We start from the raw sequence: 16209 nt of genomic DNA on the forward strand, positions 1-16209 counted from the left end.
CATCTTGCCAATTCAAAACTGAGCATGAGGAATTTTAAGTTCACCAAAGTTAATTTGCAGGATGTTGGCTTTTTCCGACCATTTTGTCTGATTTTATCTGTTTTTAAAATTTTTTTAGGTTTTGCAATCCACACTGTAAATTTCACCTGCCAACTAAGCATTACGACACCCAGTCAATTTTGCCCTGGGATCAAACAGCAAACAGAAAGACAACTTGTGATACTAATCAGAGCGCAATCTATTTGCTTCCTTATGTGTCAAGCACATTTAGCTTCTGTCTCCTCAGCTCCATTCTGGTGTCACTGCAGAGCCAACTCCCTGGTATTTCTTTTGCTCTTTCCATTACAGCACCTTGTTTCTCATTGGATGTTAAGTATCAAAAACTGAAAGCCTGTGGAATGGAACAGAAAAAGGGAATAGATGCATTCGCCTTAGTCCTGGGTCACTTTAACTGCTGTCAAAGGCTATTCAGGAAATCATTTTGATAGATGAATAATAAATAAAATGTGTCCTACTGAATTACAGGTCTGTTTCTACTATTTCTCTCAGGAATAGATTTAAGACAGAACCTATTCTAAAAACAAGAGTTGGCTTTAAAGGTTATATAAATGAGTTAAAATGTGATCAACATTATTAATTTGATGAACTGCTAGAAATTTTCATACAATGCACTAAACTGAGGAGTTGATTTAACAGTAGTTCCCTGTCTTTCTATAAGTAGCACTAAACCCATCAGCATATCTACAGTGATCAGTGGTTCTCAACAGCACCACTTGTCAGAAACACCCAAGGGGAAATGGGATTAAAGTGATAATGATAATAAACATTAGTCTTGGGGAACAGGTGGTGGCACACCTGGTTAAGCACTCACATTACAGTGCACAAGGACTCAGGTTCACATCCCTGGTCTCCACCTGCAGGGGGAAAACTTCACGAGTGGTGGAGCAGGGCTGCAGGTATCTCTCTGTCTCTCTCCCTCTAACTCCCCTCCCCTCTCAATTTCTGTCTGTATCCAATAATTAATAAATAAATAAAATTCATTAGTATGATCTTGAGATATTTTTCTTTTTCCAAGTATTAAAGCATGGTAAATATCACTACTATTGCAAAGCATAATTACAAATACAGAAGAAGATAAGATTGGCAGACAGGCAGATAGATGACAAGTTAAGGGTTTTTTAATGACTAAAAAAAAAAAAAAAAAAGCAAGAAAGAAAAAGAAAAGACACCACAGCATTGAAGCTTCTTCCAATGTGGTAGAGAGCTGGCTTGAATCTGCCCTACACTCATGGCAAAGCAGGTCCACTACCCAGGAGAGCTATTCAACGGGTCCTGGAAGTCAAATAACAGAGTAAGAATTCAAAACAGCCTAAAACTAAAAGAAAACACTTCAAAGAAGCTTCCCTTAGAAATGACAAGAGATGAATGACAAATGACTTTTTTGCTCCAGCTTACTTTTTGGAAGTGTTTTGAACTCTACAGAGTACACCAAAACATGCACCAAGGTGGCTGAAAGGTTTTCGGTAACAGGCACTATACTAGTGAATATCACGGGGAATCTATTTACATGTGACATACATCTTAATCACTAATTATTTGTGCCTTACCTTAATGAAAGCTGCTCTCAGTGTCTGAGCTGCTGACAGATTTACTCGTTCTAGCTGCAATAAAAACGTCAAATCCTTATTAATATTAATCTTTCCTGGACAAAGCACATATCTGATATTGAACTCCACAGTAACTACACTGTTACAGATATCATTCAAGTAACAAAAATACTTGCTAATCATTATAAATCAGCACATTCTTCAAACAGACTGGCTACTGAAGTTTTTTATTAGAAAGCATGAAAAATTAAAATATGTATATTAGTTCTTTCTTCCTTTTACAAGAAAATAACACCCCACTTGAAAGCTAGATATACTTAAATTAAGTCAATATAAAATACAAAACACTATAGTACTCACAGAAAAAATCGCATTTACTGGAACTGTTACAAACAAGGGGTTCAAGCATAAATGCTTCATTGAAAATATATAGCCAAAGGTTTATATGTTGAATATAAAATGACCAAGACCAAGAGAATATTGGTTACTTAAGAGTCTTTATAATTTATGCCCTCACTCTTTTCTAGTGCTTATCAATCCCTCAGCCAGGAATTTAGCTGAGATTAGTGTATACTGATTAGCCAACAGCACTGGTTAAAAAGTTTGTTTGATACTCAAATTGAAGACCAGGGATCCTCCGGTTTCAGAGATGTTTGCATCCATCTTCTATGTCTCCAGGATTCAGAAATGGTTACATAAAATACTGACTCAACTGTTCAATTCAAATGCTTTTCATTTCTATATCAAATATGTGGGGGTTACATTTTTGAAAGAAAGAAATTAGTATAGGGGCTGGGTGGTGGCACACCTGGCTGAGCGCAAATATTACTGTGCACAACAACACAGGTTCAAATCCCTGGTCCCCACCTGCAGGGGAAAGCTTCACGAATGGTGAAGCAGGCCTGCAGGTGTCTCTCTCCCTCTCTATCACCCCCTTCCCTCTCGATTTCTGGCTGTCTCTATCCAACAAATAAAGATAATTAAAAAAAAAACTTTTTTAAAGAAAAAAAATTAATATAAAATTTTGTAATTCATTGATCAGTCAAGAATGAAGGCATGTGATTTTTTAAAAAGTAAGCCTATTTGTTGAAGAATTAACTGCCAGATTTAAAATAAAATACAGTGAATTTAGAAATTCTTCTAAAGTTAGTTAACTCAAATTCAACTGCATGCATTTTTACTTGGGACAATATTAAAAGTGTTCAAAAACCATAGAATCATTATATCTTGTTATATAGACTGAACATTTCTAGAAAAATATTTACAATGCTTTATATGTATAATAATACTCCTTGCCAATTTCTTGAGTCAATGAAGATAGGTTTTTTCCCTTTCTTTCTTTCTTTTTTTTTTTTTTAATATAACACATACACACTCCCAAGGAATTCCAAAAAATAACTTACTACCTTAAGAGTTATTCTATTTTAAGCATGACAAAAGCAATAAAATCTGCCAAAACAATATCTTTAAATATAAGTAGGGAACCATGTAACTTAGGAGTTATGCTGGCTTCCACAAACCTAATAAAAGCCTAACATTGTAGTATTTAAACACGGGGCCTACGTGGGTAAAAAGTAACTACATCAAGAGTCTGTAAAATTATCAAAACTATGTTCCCCACAATGAAATATTTCCTTCTCATAATTAACTTTGTTATAGGGACTAGTATGTAAGATTAAATAACACTACCACTTTTGGGATCCAGAGTTCTTGTGATACAAAGAAGAAGCAGACAGACATGAATTTCTCCACCCAGATAGGATTCCACTTCCTCCGCAGGTCTTACATCACCCTCTGACCTCTTTCAGCAAATCAAAGGTCTGAGTCAAATATGTATCTTCTGTGTCAGTGGTAACTCATTCTCTGCTGTCCTGACTGCAACTATGAGGCCCAGGGAAGTCAGTGAAGAACTCATAAAATTAGTCAAAGCAGACAACATCTTTAGATTTCTAGATTAAGTCTATACATATGTGCTTTTAAAAAGAAAGGGCTGGTAAGAGGTAATCTAGTTAGTTAAATACAATGATGAAGCTTCTCACCAAAACTCAGCTGGGCATCCTAATGATATCCTTTTATGTACCGACGAGTCCTGCAACCACACTAGGCTTTATGACTCGTATGATCCCCTTAACACTTAGGCAGACCCAAGCACAGAGAGGCATATTCCCAATTTCTTGTCAATAAACTGGTCCTAGCTGTTCTTAAAGCCATTTATACTGACATCTACTTTTATTATTATATTATAGAACTTAACCCTTACAAATCTCATTCACTTTCCAGAAGCACCTCCCTGGAGGCCAGGGGAGGGTGAGATGGCATATTCAAGGTGTTAAAAAATAATAACAGCCAGCCATGAATACTGTGCCCTGAGAGATGTAAATATGAGGTATGACAGAGTAAGTAATGAAAAACAAACCAGGTATACAAAAGCTAAAGGAGTGCTACAGAAAAAGAAGAAACTAGGAATGTTGGATAGTATGCCAGCTCCCCCTGGCTTCTGCTTAACCAAGCACCGGTATGCCTATATAGGGATTGGTTTGATCCCATTCAAAGCAGTCTATTTACATAAATCACTTTTACATTTACATAAAGTACCACACTCCCTCCAGGGCATTAGTGGTTTAGTGGTAAAATTCTCACCTGCTCCGCCCCCCTCTCCTTGTCACACCCTGATCCTCTCCTTGTCATACCCTGATCTTCCACCAGTCACTTTTCGCTCCACCCTCTCTATGTCACATCCTGTTTCCACCCTACTTGGAGAGTATAAAAACAGCTGCTCTTCTGATTAAACACACTTGGAAATTGCTTTCCGGCTCCGAGAGTTCCAGAGTGTATCTCCTGCGAAGTTAGTGCGGCAGGAATTCCTGATCCCTCTCCCACGCAGCAGCCTAGATCGACTCCAGTTGAGTTCTCTCCAACCCAGAGAGCATTAGCTCGGGAAGAAGCACCCTCAGGCTATCCCGGCATATTCAAGGTGTTAAAAAATAGTAACAGCCAGCCATGAATACTGTGCCCTGAGAGATGTAAATATGAGGTATGACAGAGTAAGTAATGAAAACCAAACCAGGTATACAAAAGCTAAAGGAGTGCTACAGAACAAGAAGAAACTAGGAACACTTAACTCTGCACAGTAAAACAGACTTAGAAACACAAACCATAAAAATACAAGACAACTATGAAGTGGGAAAGGCAACTATGAACAAGAAATGGCTAGAAACAGTTAAAGCAAATGTCAAGAATGCAGTGTCAGTTTAAAAAGATTCTTCTAGATGTAACAAGTTGATTATAACTCAATAAACATGGTAACCACAAAATAAATATGGGGGGAAACAGCTGGTTAGGACACACCTGATAGAAGGCACACATCACCACACACAGAGACCTGAATTCAAGCCTTCTCCCTCATCTGCAGGGGAAAAGCTTCAGGAATGGAGGAGGGAATCATCTCTCCTTCCAAAACAACAAATAAATACAACAAGAGACCCAAAAGAAGTCATAATAGAAAACAACAAGGGCAACAAAAGGGAATAAATAAATAAATAAATATTAATTTAAAAAAGGTCATAATCTACAGCTGAAAGATCTGAAGCCTCAGGTAAGTGCTCACATGCAATTGGGGTAAAAGGGGGCACGGGTTGAAGAACAGCAAAGTCAGACCAGAGCTATGGCTGGCTCTGCGCTGAGCTGCGCCATTTTAGTGATTTTACTTTAAGCGCAGCAAGCAGTGAAGGTTGTTCTGGAAATGAAGGTGGTGCCGGAAGAAAAGGGAAAGAGGATTAAACTTCACAATCTTTGATTCAAGAGGGTTTTAATATTCTGAATTTAAGGTAAGGACACAACATAAAACAGAGCACTTGTGACCACAAGACAACCCAAAGCAACCACCTCCCTACCCTAATCCATCTACCACAGATCATACAAACAAGAGAAACCTTGAGATCAGAATAGCACTGGCCATCAATAACCAGCACAGAGTACCAGCAGCTGTGTCTCTCTATTATGCCAGGTCAACTAAGAACAACAGAGAAGGTCACCTGAGAACACAACAGGACAAGATTCCATACTGTGAACCTTCAAGTACCTTATAAGCTTAGACACAAGTCAATTCAGGCAAGAGTGATCAGAGAACTGAATAGTACTGAGAGAAGTTACCTCGTAACACACCATATACAATGGTTAAAACAAAACGAAACACTGGACAAATGAACCAGGCCAAAAACCCAGATAACCCCCACCAAAGGTTTTGAAAACAAGATCCAAACACTAATTGAAGTATTAGTCACAGGAGTGAGGAAAGAGTTTGAAAGTAAGATCATCAGAAATAGGGAAACAGCAAATGAGACTCCAAAAGAAAACACTATCTCCAGGTAATAGAGAGCTGAAAGCTGTAATAGCTGAGCTAAGAGCACAACTAGCTGAGCAAGCTAACACAGTATTGGAACAGTGTAATAAAATAGGTGAACTACAGAAAACACCAGAAGGGAGAGAGAATAGACTGAGGCAGAAAACAGAAGCAGCAAGACTGAAGATGAATTAGAGAAAACTAAGAAAGAAGAGAGCTCAAAAAAGAGATTAAGATATACTGAAAACAACAACAGAGACATATGGGATGACTTCAAAAGAAGTAATACATATATACTCATTATTGGCTTGCCAGAGGAAGAAAGAGAGGGAGGGGAAGGAATCATTCTACAGGACATAATAGCTGAGAACTTCTCTACTCTAGACAACTTCAAAGACATAAAGGTTCAAGAAGCTCATAGGGTCCCAAACACAATTAACCTAGACTTAAAGACATTAAGACACATCATATTTAGAATGAAAAAGAATAAGGATAGAGAAAGGATCTTGAAGGCTGCAAGAGAAAAACAAAGTCACCTACAGAGGAAAACCCATAAGACTAGAAGCAGAATTCTTCACACAAACACTAAAGGCCAGAAGAAAATGGCAAGATCCAGTGATCAATGATCAAGACTTTCAACCAACACTACTGTATCCTGTTAGACTATCATTTAAACTACATGGAGGCATAAAAACCTTCTCAGACAAGCAACAGTTAAAGAAATCAACTATCACCAAGCCTGCCCTACAAGAAGTTCTGGAAGGTCTCTCATAAACAATCACATCATAATAAACATGCCATATATCAGAACATTCTAAAAACCTACAATGACATTAAAATATCCTCATTTTTTAATATCAATAAATGTGAATGGCCTGAATCCACCTATTAAAAGGCATAGAGTAGGAAGATGGATCAGAAAACACAACTCAACCATATGTTCTCTGCAGGAATCGTACCTAACTCAACAAGACAAACACAGACTTAAGGTGAAAGGATGGAAATCTACCATATGGGGGCCAGGTAGTGGCGCACCTGGCTAAGTGCTCACATTACAGTGTGCAAGGATCAGGTTCAAGCCCCTGGTCCCCACCTGCAGGGGGAAAGCTTCACAAGTGGTGGAGCAGGGCTGCAGATGTCTCTCTCAATCCCTCTCTAACTCTCCCTCCCTTCTCAATTTCTCTGTCTCTATCCAGTAATAAATAAAAATATATTTAAAAAAATAAAAAAGATAAAGAAAACTACCATACAAGCTAATAGACCACAAGAAAGGGCAGGAACAGCTATTCTCAATCTGACATGACAGACCTTAAAACAAGTAAAATTTTAAAAAGATAGGAATAGACATTACTGAAGGCACAGAGGATCAGTCAATCAACATGTCTTAATGATTATTAACATCTATGCTCCCAATGAGAGGCCATCTAAAAATACATCAAACATCTACTAAAAGGGCTATAGCAATATATTAACAGCAACACAGTAATAATAGGGGACGACTTCAACACCCCTTGGATGTTAGACCAGAAACTATCAAATACTTCGAGGAAAATACTGGGAGAACTCTTCCATCTAAATTTTAAAGGCACTTTCAGTGAAACAAATCCTGTTACCAAAAAAAAAAAAGAAAAAAAAAAGCTGAACAGTAAACACAAAGCAAAACTTAACTGGGTCTGATATATTGCACCAACGCAAAGGACTCTAGAGTAGGCGGGGAGGGTTTAGGCCCTGGAACATGATGGCAGAGGAGAACCTAGAGGGGCACTGAATTGTTATGTGGAAAAATGTGAATAGGGGTATATGGCTTTGCTATCAGAGACTTTTATTCCTGAGGCTCCAGTCTCAGGTTCATGATGAATTCACCTTCTTTACCCCATCTTGGATGGAGCTCGAAGATATGTTAAGTGAGATAAGTCAGAAACAGAAGGATGACTATAGGATGATCTCACTCAGACAGAAGTTGAAAAACAAGATCAGAAGGGAAAACTCTAAGCAGAATTTGGACTGGAGTTGGTGTATTGTACCAAAGTAAAAGACCATGGGGTGGGGGTGGGGGTGGGATTTCAATTTCTAAGACAAAAGAGTAGTAAGTAAAACTGTGGTACTGAACAAAAAAAAGGCACTCAGATCAATGAAACAGAATAGAGAACCAGGAAATAAAACCACACATATATGGGTTTCTTAACTATGACAGAGGAACCAAAGCCTTTCAATGAGGAAAAAAGAGGGTGTTTCTAATATATGGTCAAGGGAAGACTGGGCACTTATATGAACAAAGATGCAATTATACCACCACTTAACACGATACACTCAGGTTAATTCAAACAGACATCAGACATTGGACCTGAAACCATCAGATACACAGAAGACACAAGTTCAGGACCATAGCATTCAAGAAAAGTCAAAGACTCAATCTGTGGGAAGAGCATGTAAGTAAATGGGACTACATTAAATTGAAGTTTCTATACATTGAAAAATTTCAGGGTTCAGGTGATGGCACACCTGGTTGAGCACACACATTACAGTGTGTAAGGATCCAGGTTCAAACCCCTGGTCTCCTACCTGCAGGAGGAAAGTTTTATGAGTGGTGAAGCAAGGCTGCAGTTGTCCTCTCCCTATCTCCTCCCCTCTCAATTTCTCCCTGTCTCTACCCAATAATAAATAAATGAAAATAGGAAAGAAGGAAGGAAAACTTCATAAGGATTACAAGTCAGCTCAGCAACTGGGAGAAGATACTTAAATATCACATTTCTGACAAGCATTGATTTCAAACATATACAAAGGAATCTTAAAGCTCAACAAAAATACAAGGAGTGTGTCAGGATGGCTGAGTGGTCTAAGGTGCCAGACTCAAGTAAACACTTCCCCAAACCACAAGGAAGCCAATAAAAAGTGGGCATAAGATCTGAATAGTCCTCTCAATAAAGAAACACAGATGGCCCACAGACACATGAAAAAAAAGTGACATGCTTCACTTATCATTAGGAAAATGCAAATTAAGCCACAATGAGTTACCACCTCACATTGGTGAGAATGGACTACATTAACAAAACCAAAATGACAAGTGTTAGTGAGATTGTGCAAAACAAAATAAAACAAAAAAAAACTCTTAACTGCTAGTGGGAATGCAAGCTGGTGTAGTCCTTGTAGAAATCAGTATGGAGACAAATAAAAAATGAAAATGATTTATAATCCAGCAGTCACACACACACTCTTGGGTATATATCCAAAGAACATGAAACTATTAAATCAAAGAGACATATGCACCTCCTTTTCATAGGTGCAATACAACAGCCAAAGAGTGTGAGCCAGGCAAACACCCACTGGCAGACGACCGAATAAAGTTACAGGATATAAAGTCAACGGAATAATACTATGCAATTAAAAAAAATGAAGAAATGAAGGGGGGGGGAGTAGCCAATCTGTCCCTAAAACCTTATGCAAACTACAGAGTTGTTTCTCCTTCTTTTTCTTCCCCTTCTTCTCCTCCCCCCCATCTCCTTCTTCTTTATTTTTTAACAGGGCACTGCTCAGCTCTGATTTTATGGTAGTGTGGGAGACTGAACCTGGGACTTTGGAGCCTCAGGCCTCTTTGTATAACCATCAGGCTATCTACCCCTGCCCTAAAGTATGGAGGTTCTTTAGGGAGGGAGGGCTAAGGGAAAGCAGCTCAGAACTTTCATGGTAGGCACAATGTGGAACTAACTATAACTACTCCTGTAATCTTGTAACTTTGCAAACCATTATTAAATCACATTACTGAATGAATATACAAGTAGTGATTGCTAATGCTTTTAAAAGGAGTATCTCTTTAGGCATCTCACATGTGATAGATAATTTGATATAAAACCATGCTGAACCTGACAGGACCATGTTCCGGTGAGAGCCTAGTACTAGCCACCACTTACTTGTTTCTTACAGTATTGATTTATCTTAATGAAAGAGAGCTACAGAGAGAAAGACAGAGAGACGAGAGAACTATTAGCTCTGGTTTATGGTGGTGCTGGGAACTGAACCTAGGAGCTCAGAGCCTTAGGCATGAAAGTCTTTTGCAGAACCATTATGTTGTCTCAGAGCTACCATTTATGAAGCAACCATTATAGGCTTTACTATACAGATGTATGTCAAACCCTTACCACCAACTTATAACTATCATCACCTCTATTTCACAGAGCAAGAAATTTGGTTTGCACCAATTTTCCCAATGTTGAACAGTGAGTACAGAGAAAAGTTTCACACTGTATTTGTGTGGTTCTAAAAGCAATACACTATTGTTGCATCCCTACACATACTCTTGCCAAACTGGAGTCTACCCCAACAATAGCATCCCTTCAACTACTTCAGGACCATGACACTTCTGAGTTTCTACCATGTGTAAGGAAGTCAGTGTGACAGGAAGAAATTGACCAAAGTTCTCTTAACAAATAGCATCAATTTAAGAAGTTACATGGAAATTCATGGGATCAGTTTCTGCTGCAACAGAATGGAAGGCTTAAGAGAAGATTTGAACGGACAGTACAGCCTCTTAAAATCATCTTTCTTGGCAGTTTTCTCACTTACAGTTTCCTCAAGGTTAGCACAATAAAATTTAATGATTTCAGGAAGTTTAAAATTGGGAAAATTTCCATGTTGTTGCCACTACTTATACTAATGAGTCCATTTTTTAAGCTTAAAGAGTCTTTGACTCCAGAGCTAAAGCAATCATTAATAGTTATGGACAGTGTGTACGTACACACACACACACACACACACACACACACACACAGTATTTAATTCAAAGGATGAGTCAACACCAGTCACACATGGCATTAATAGTCACCAGGACAAGTAGAAGCACTTTGAGTGCTCAGGCCTCAGTCATAATGGACCTCACTGTCATCTCAAATCACAGTACATGCCCATTTCCCAAGATTGAGACTGTTTCTTAAACTCCTATCTTAAAAAAATCCACTTGGTCTTTTAGGAGTTCAACTTTTAAAGGATATATATCAGTTTTTATTTTATTTTTAGGAGGAGGGGAGAGGGAGAGGGAGAGGGAGGGAGGGAGAGGGGGAGAGAGAGAGAGAAAGAGACAGAGAGAGGGGGCCAAGTGGTGGGACAGCTGGTTGAGTGCAAATACTACAATGCACAAAGTCCTGGGTTCAAGCCCCCAAACCCCACCTGCAGGGGGAAAGCTTTACGAGTGATGAAGCAGGGATGCACGAGTCTTTCTGTCTCTCTCCCTCTCAATCTCCTCACACCACTCTCGAGTTCTGTCTCTACCAAAATAAACACATAAATAAAATATTTTAAAGAAATTGAGAGGGCACCAGAGCATCGCTCAGCTCTAGTTTATGGTGGTGCTGGGGATTGAACCTGGGAATTAGGAGCCTCAGGCATGAAAAGGTTTTTGCATAACCATTATGCTGTTTCCCCAGCTCCTTACAGAACATTCTTTTTTTTTTTTGCCTCTATGGTTATCACTGGGGCTAGGTGCCTGAACTAAGACTCCACTGGTCCTGTGGCCATTTTTTTTTGGACAGGACAGAGAGAAATTGAGAGAGGAGAGAAATATGAGGGGGAGAAAAAGATAAGACACCTGCAGACTTGCTTCACTACCTCCCCCTGCAGGTGGGGGCTCAACCAGGATCCTTGCAAGGGTGGGTCCTTGCACTTTGTACTATGTGCACTTAACCTGGTGCACTACTGTCCGGCCCCATTAAAGAATATTCTTTGAAAAAAAAAAAGATATCTGGCAATATAGCACCCCGAAGAGTGTTTCTACTTTACCATGTTTCAAGCCCAGTCCCACTGCAATGAAAAAATGTTTCAGGGTCCTGCTGCATTTCCTTGTTTCTCTCTTTCTATCTGAAAGAAGCAGTCCAAAGAAGTGAAGCCTTAGCAATGGGGTTGAGGGGTGGGGAGGGGATATTGAAAAAAAATCTTTCAAACATGTGTTTTCAGGATCAAAATAATTAGTTGGCTCCATAAAAATCAACAATTTTGCTACCTCAAAATTCACCATAATTTTCCCATGTTACCATCCCTATCATGTGCCATCTCCCACTCCTCCAAAAAGGATATTGATCAAATTTTTAAACATAAATTAACCAGAGGAAAGTCACAAGAATTAAAAACCTATGGATTGGGGACACATCATAATGGTTTCATGCCTGAAGCTCTAAGGTCCCAGGACCAACTGCCAGCCATAACCACCATAACCAGAGCTAAGCAGTGCTTTGGTCTTTCTCTGTGTTTTTCACATAAAAAAATAATAAAGTACTAAAAATAAAACCAAAAACCTTTACAACTTCCTGAGGAACTGCGTCTGATCCCTGGTATCACAACATGCAAGACTGATGCTCTAGTTCTCTCCCATTAATAAATAAAACAAACTAAAATTCCAGGACTCATATGATAATGGGGTGAATTATGTCAAAAAATACACAAGTCAAATGTGTCTTATTCTGCCACAGAAAGGGCAAGTGTATGTATTCTTCAACTTCAATGAATGCTTTTTACAAGAATCAGCCAAGTTGTCTAGCAGACAAGGTAAACAGAATCATTTATGTACTAAAAGACAGAGCAGCAAAACATTTGCCAACATGTACGCAAAACTGTATCAGTAGGACCACAACACTGTCAGAAAAATTACACAACAAACTCCACAGTAACAACACAACAAGGAGGAACTCATCTAAGACATGGCTTGAAGTTTCTGTAAAGTCATTATTCCATAATACAACCAGGAGACCTACTTCACAGTACATTTGCAACAGACGCAACAGAAGTGCACTCTGAACTCCACAGTAGCTGATTAAGCAGGAAGCCTGCACCTTCTCAGCTCTCTTGGCACAGCTTCATGGAGTTTAGATTAGCAAGCGTCAAGTCCCAGAATGCTACAAATAACTTGCCTCCTGAGTAAGTCTATTGACATTTCCTCAGGTGTAAGGATGTTCTCTGATTTAAAAAAAAAAAAAAAATCTGTTCTATAAGATAACTTTTAGACTTCCATTATTACTCATATGTATCATTCTGAGTGCATACAATTTTGAACTCATAATACTGGATGGACAAAGTTTAGTGAATCATTTAGCTTCACAGAAATACACTCATTACTGTTATGGTGTTACTCTCAAGACAAATTTGGCAATCGTGTTTCCTTTAAATCTCCATAGTAAGGGGGGTGCAAAGAGCCAAGTGAAACTAATTTCTTCATTAGATGATTTATAACAGGATCCATGCTTGAAAAATACATAATATTTAACTGATCTTAAACATGTATCTTACTTATTAAGATACATTATTAACACACCAGGAGGTTAGAACACTTCAATTTGAAGGCACAATAATTATTCTACACCATTCCTAAACCAAGCCCTAGATTTTATTTATAACCAAAAGAAAACCTACCACCATTTGTCAAACTTTGCTTTTTCCAAACATTCATTTTAAAACACATGCGAGAAAGAATTTGTCTTAAACCTTAATACTTTGGTAGATTAATAAATAAAGTCTGAGAATTACACCCTGACAATTTAACACACTGTCTCTCAGCTTGCCACGTGCAGTCATTTCATTTTCAAATTTTACTTCTAACAATTAATTCTTGAACCACCTATAAATCCTTGGTAGTAAGTCCTCATTATGGGCCCCACTAATCCATGTTATGTTTTCAGGTCTCATCTGCGGAGAATCACTGCCACTATTTCTGGCAGAGAATTACTAGTCCACTGATAAGCCACTCTTTTCTTTTAAATTAATGTCCCTGACGGCTGAATACAATAAGAAAGACACAGTATTAATTTCAACAGTTCATTTTATCCATCTTATGTAATGGTCTTCCAAAGTCAAGTTTCAAGTAAAATGCATTTTTTTTTCCCATATGCAGGAAGAAAAGAGCCTTGAATTGCTACAACAAAAGCTCTTTTCTCATTCCTTCTCATTAATTAGAAAAAAATCAAGCTCAAGTTCTACTATGTAACCTGTCTTCCCCTTAATAAGGACTCATTGTAGTAGATACATACAGACAATAGTGACCCAACAATTTGTCCTAATAGGTACCAACATATGAGAAAAGGGAGCCCTGTTGGGTAGAACTGTCATACTGATTCTTGAAGTGCTTGAGAAATGTAAACACTCTGAATCAAGATAGCTTACTCCCAAACTTTTAGTGATTGCCTCCATACCTGATACAAGGCACAGGAATAACTAAATAATGTATTTAAACATCTGTGTTCCCTACTATTCCTGGAGTAAGGTAGTGTGTCTCTACCCCCAATCTCCAGAACCTAGCAGTACTCAGCAACTAATGGTTGGCATTTAGTAAATATTTCCTAAATATAACTGAAGTTCTTGCTACTAATAATAACTGTAGTCAGTCCTGCGATGAATGGGTAAGGCATTAGAACAAAGTCATAAAATTAGTTCCCCATAAGCAGGCTATCCCTGCAAGGATGGATATAGTCAGCCCTAACAAGAATGCCTCCAAGGTTACTGTAACAGGAACAAAACAGTGATAGTCTTTTCTGAATAAGCCTCCATATGCTTCCTCTTTAAGTAACAAACCTTCTAAATTTCCCAACCTGCTCTGCTATGAGGTTTGGTCAGGTGACTGAGCTCCTGACAAAGACATGTAAATGGAGGTCTTTAAAAAGGTTACTTTAAGGAAGCTGACACAGTCCCATCCCAAAGTGGTGCCTTCCTCTGGCAGATAAACAAGAAGAATGGAGTTGAAATTCAAAAGCTACCTGGCATGCTGACCTTGATAATGGATAGAAAGTGCCATATGCTGAAACAGAGGGTAGATCCTGGAGATAGATACTGAGACACAACAGCAGTGGAACCACTTACTTCCAATATCTTTGGATAAGAGAAATATGTATTTTTAAGGCTAATTTTTCCCTTTTGTTGCCCTTATTGTTTATCATTATTGTTCTTGTTGTCATTGCTATCAGATAGGACAGACAGAAATTGAGAGAAGAGGGGAAGACACCATTTGTGAAGTGACCTGCAGGTGAGGAGGCAGGGGCTTCAACCAGGATACTTAAGGTGGTCCTGCACTGCACTTAACCCAGTGCACACTATTAATAAGAAAAATATTTACCCAAGTCACTGTTTTGAATTTTCCATACAGGCAGACAACCCAATGTTATTTGATGAGGAAAAGTCTGAAATTCTAAAATATATATCTGGCAAAGCAACTAAGTCTGTGGTTTTCATATTAAGATATTAAAATCCAAAATATTACTCAAATAGGAATGAAAATCGCTAGAAATAGCTTTTAGTGGCTATAGTAGCAGCGGCGAGGTTGATGACATCAATAGCCTTATAATTAATAAAAGGAAAAAAAGAACACTGAATAGACAAAAAGAATAAAGTTATTAAATTTGAAGTCCTAGATATTAACGCCTAGATAAATTCAGGAAAAAAACTTCACATTCAAAACCTAAGTTCATCATTAAAAGACGGGGAATGATTATGTCTAATCATAAGGACTTCTGGCTCTAACTTTTCTATATTATTTTTTTCCTTTTTATAATTTTTTGATTATCTTTATTGGATAAAGACAGCCAGAAGTCGAGAGTGAAGAAGGTGATGGAGAGAGACACCTGCAGCCCCTGCTTCACTACTTGCAAAGCTTTTCCCCCTACAGGTGGGGACCAAGGGCTCGAACCTTGGTCCTTTCTCATTGTAACATGTACACACAACTAGGTGAGCTACCGGTCACCGGCCCCTTATCTATCTTACTATACTAATCCTTAAAAAGAAAAAAAAAATAAAGACATACTGACAAATTACTTTTTATACTTTATTGGGGGATTGATGGTTTACAGTATAGTTGTCACATACTGATAAATTATGATGCTTTAGAAAAATTCTACATAAAAAAGCCACTAGTTTCTTCTTCCAGAAACAAAATAATGGCACCTTCTATATCAGTAAAAATGGAATTTATCCTGCTGACTATAAGTAGAATATTTTTATGTCTGCTCTCTTGGCTACCAAGAATGTGCTCTTCAAGTGTCTGTCTTATTCCCCTTTTTCAGATCCAAACATCTGTCTCCCCTCCTTCACAAGACCTACCCTAACCTCTAAAGACCATTTATTACACTACTTACATAACTCGCAGTATGCATTTATGTAATGACTTCTATTCTTTTTGTTCAGTATCTACCTCTCCCACTCTAGTGAAACTTCCAGAAGGGAAGTGATAAATTTTTTCACTCCTCACTGTTCTATGCCAAGTCCTGGCACAAAGCCTAACACACAGATGGAGTT

The 16209-nt window shown here is 38.2% G+C and overlaps 1 protein-coding gene across 5 annotated transcripts in view; it reads right to left on the reverse strand.

The window, feature by feature from the left end:
- PDCD10 (programmed cell death 10) overlaps positions 1-16209 on the reverse strand; it is a 53668-nt gene that overhangs the window by 14331 nt on the left and 23128 nt on the right. For all 5 annotated transcript variants that reach the window (XM_060171911.1, XM_016188084.2, XM_007522955.3 and 2 more), the window contains one exon: positions 1608-1661. In XM_060171911.1, the coding sequence (XP_060027894.1) occupies positions 1608-1661 (54 nt within the window). The remainder of the gene's footprint in view (positions 1-1607; positions 1662-16209) is intronic.

Source organism: Erinaceus europaeus, chromosome 14 (assembly GCF_950295315.1).
Source record: "Erinaceus europaeus chromosome 14, mEriEur2.1, whole genome shotgun sequence".
Lineage (NCBI taxonomy): Eukaryota > Metazoa > Chordata > Mammalia > Eulipotyphla > Erinaceidae > Erinaceus > Erinaceus europaeus.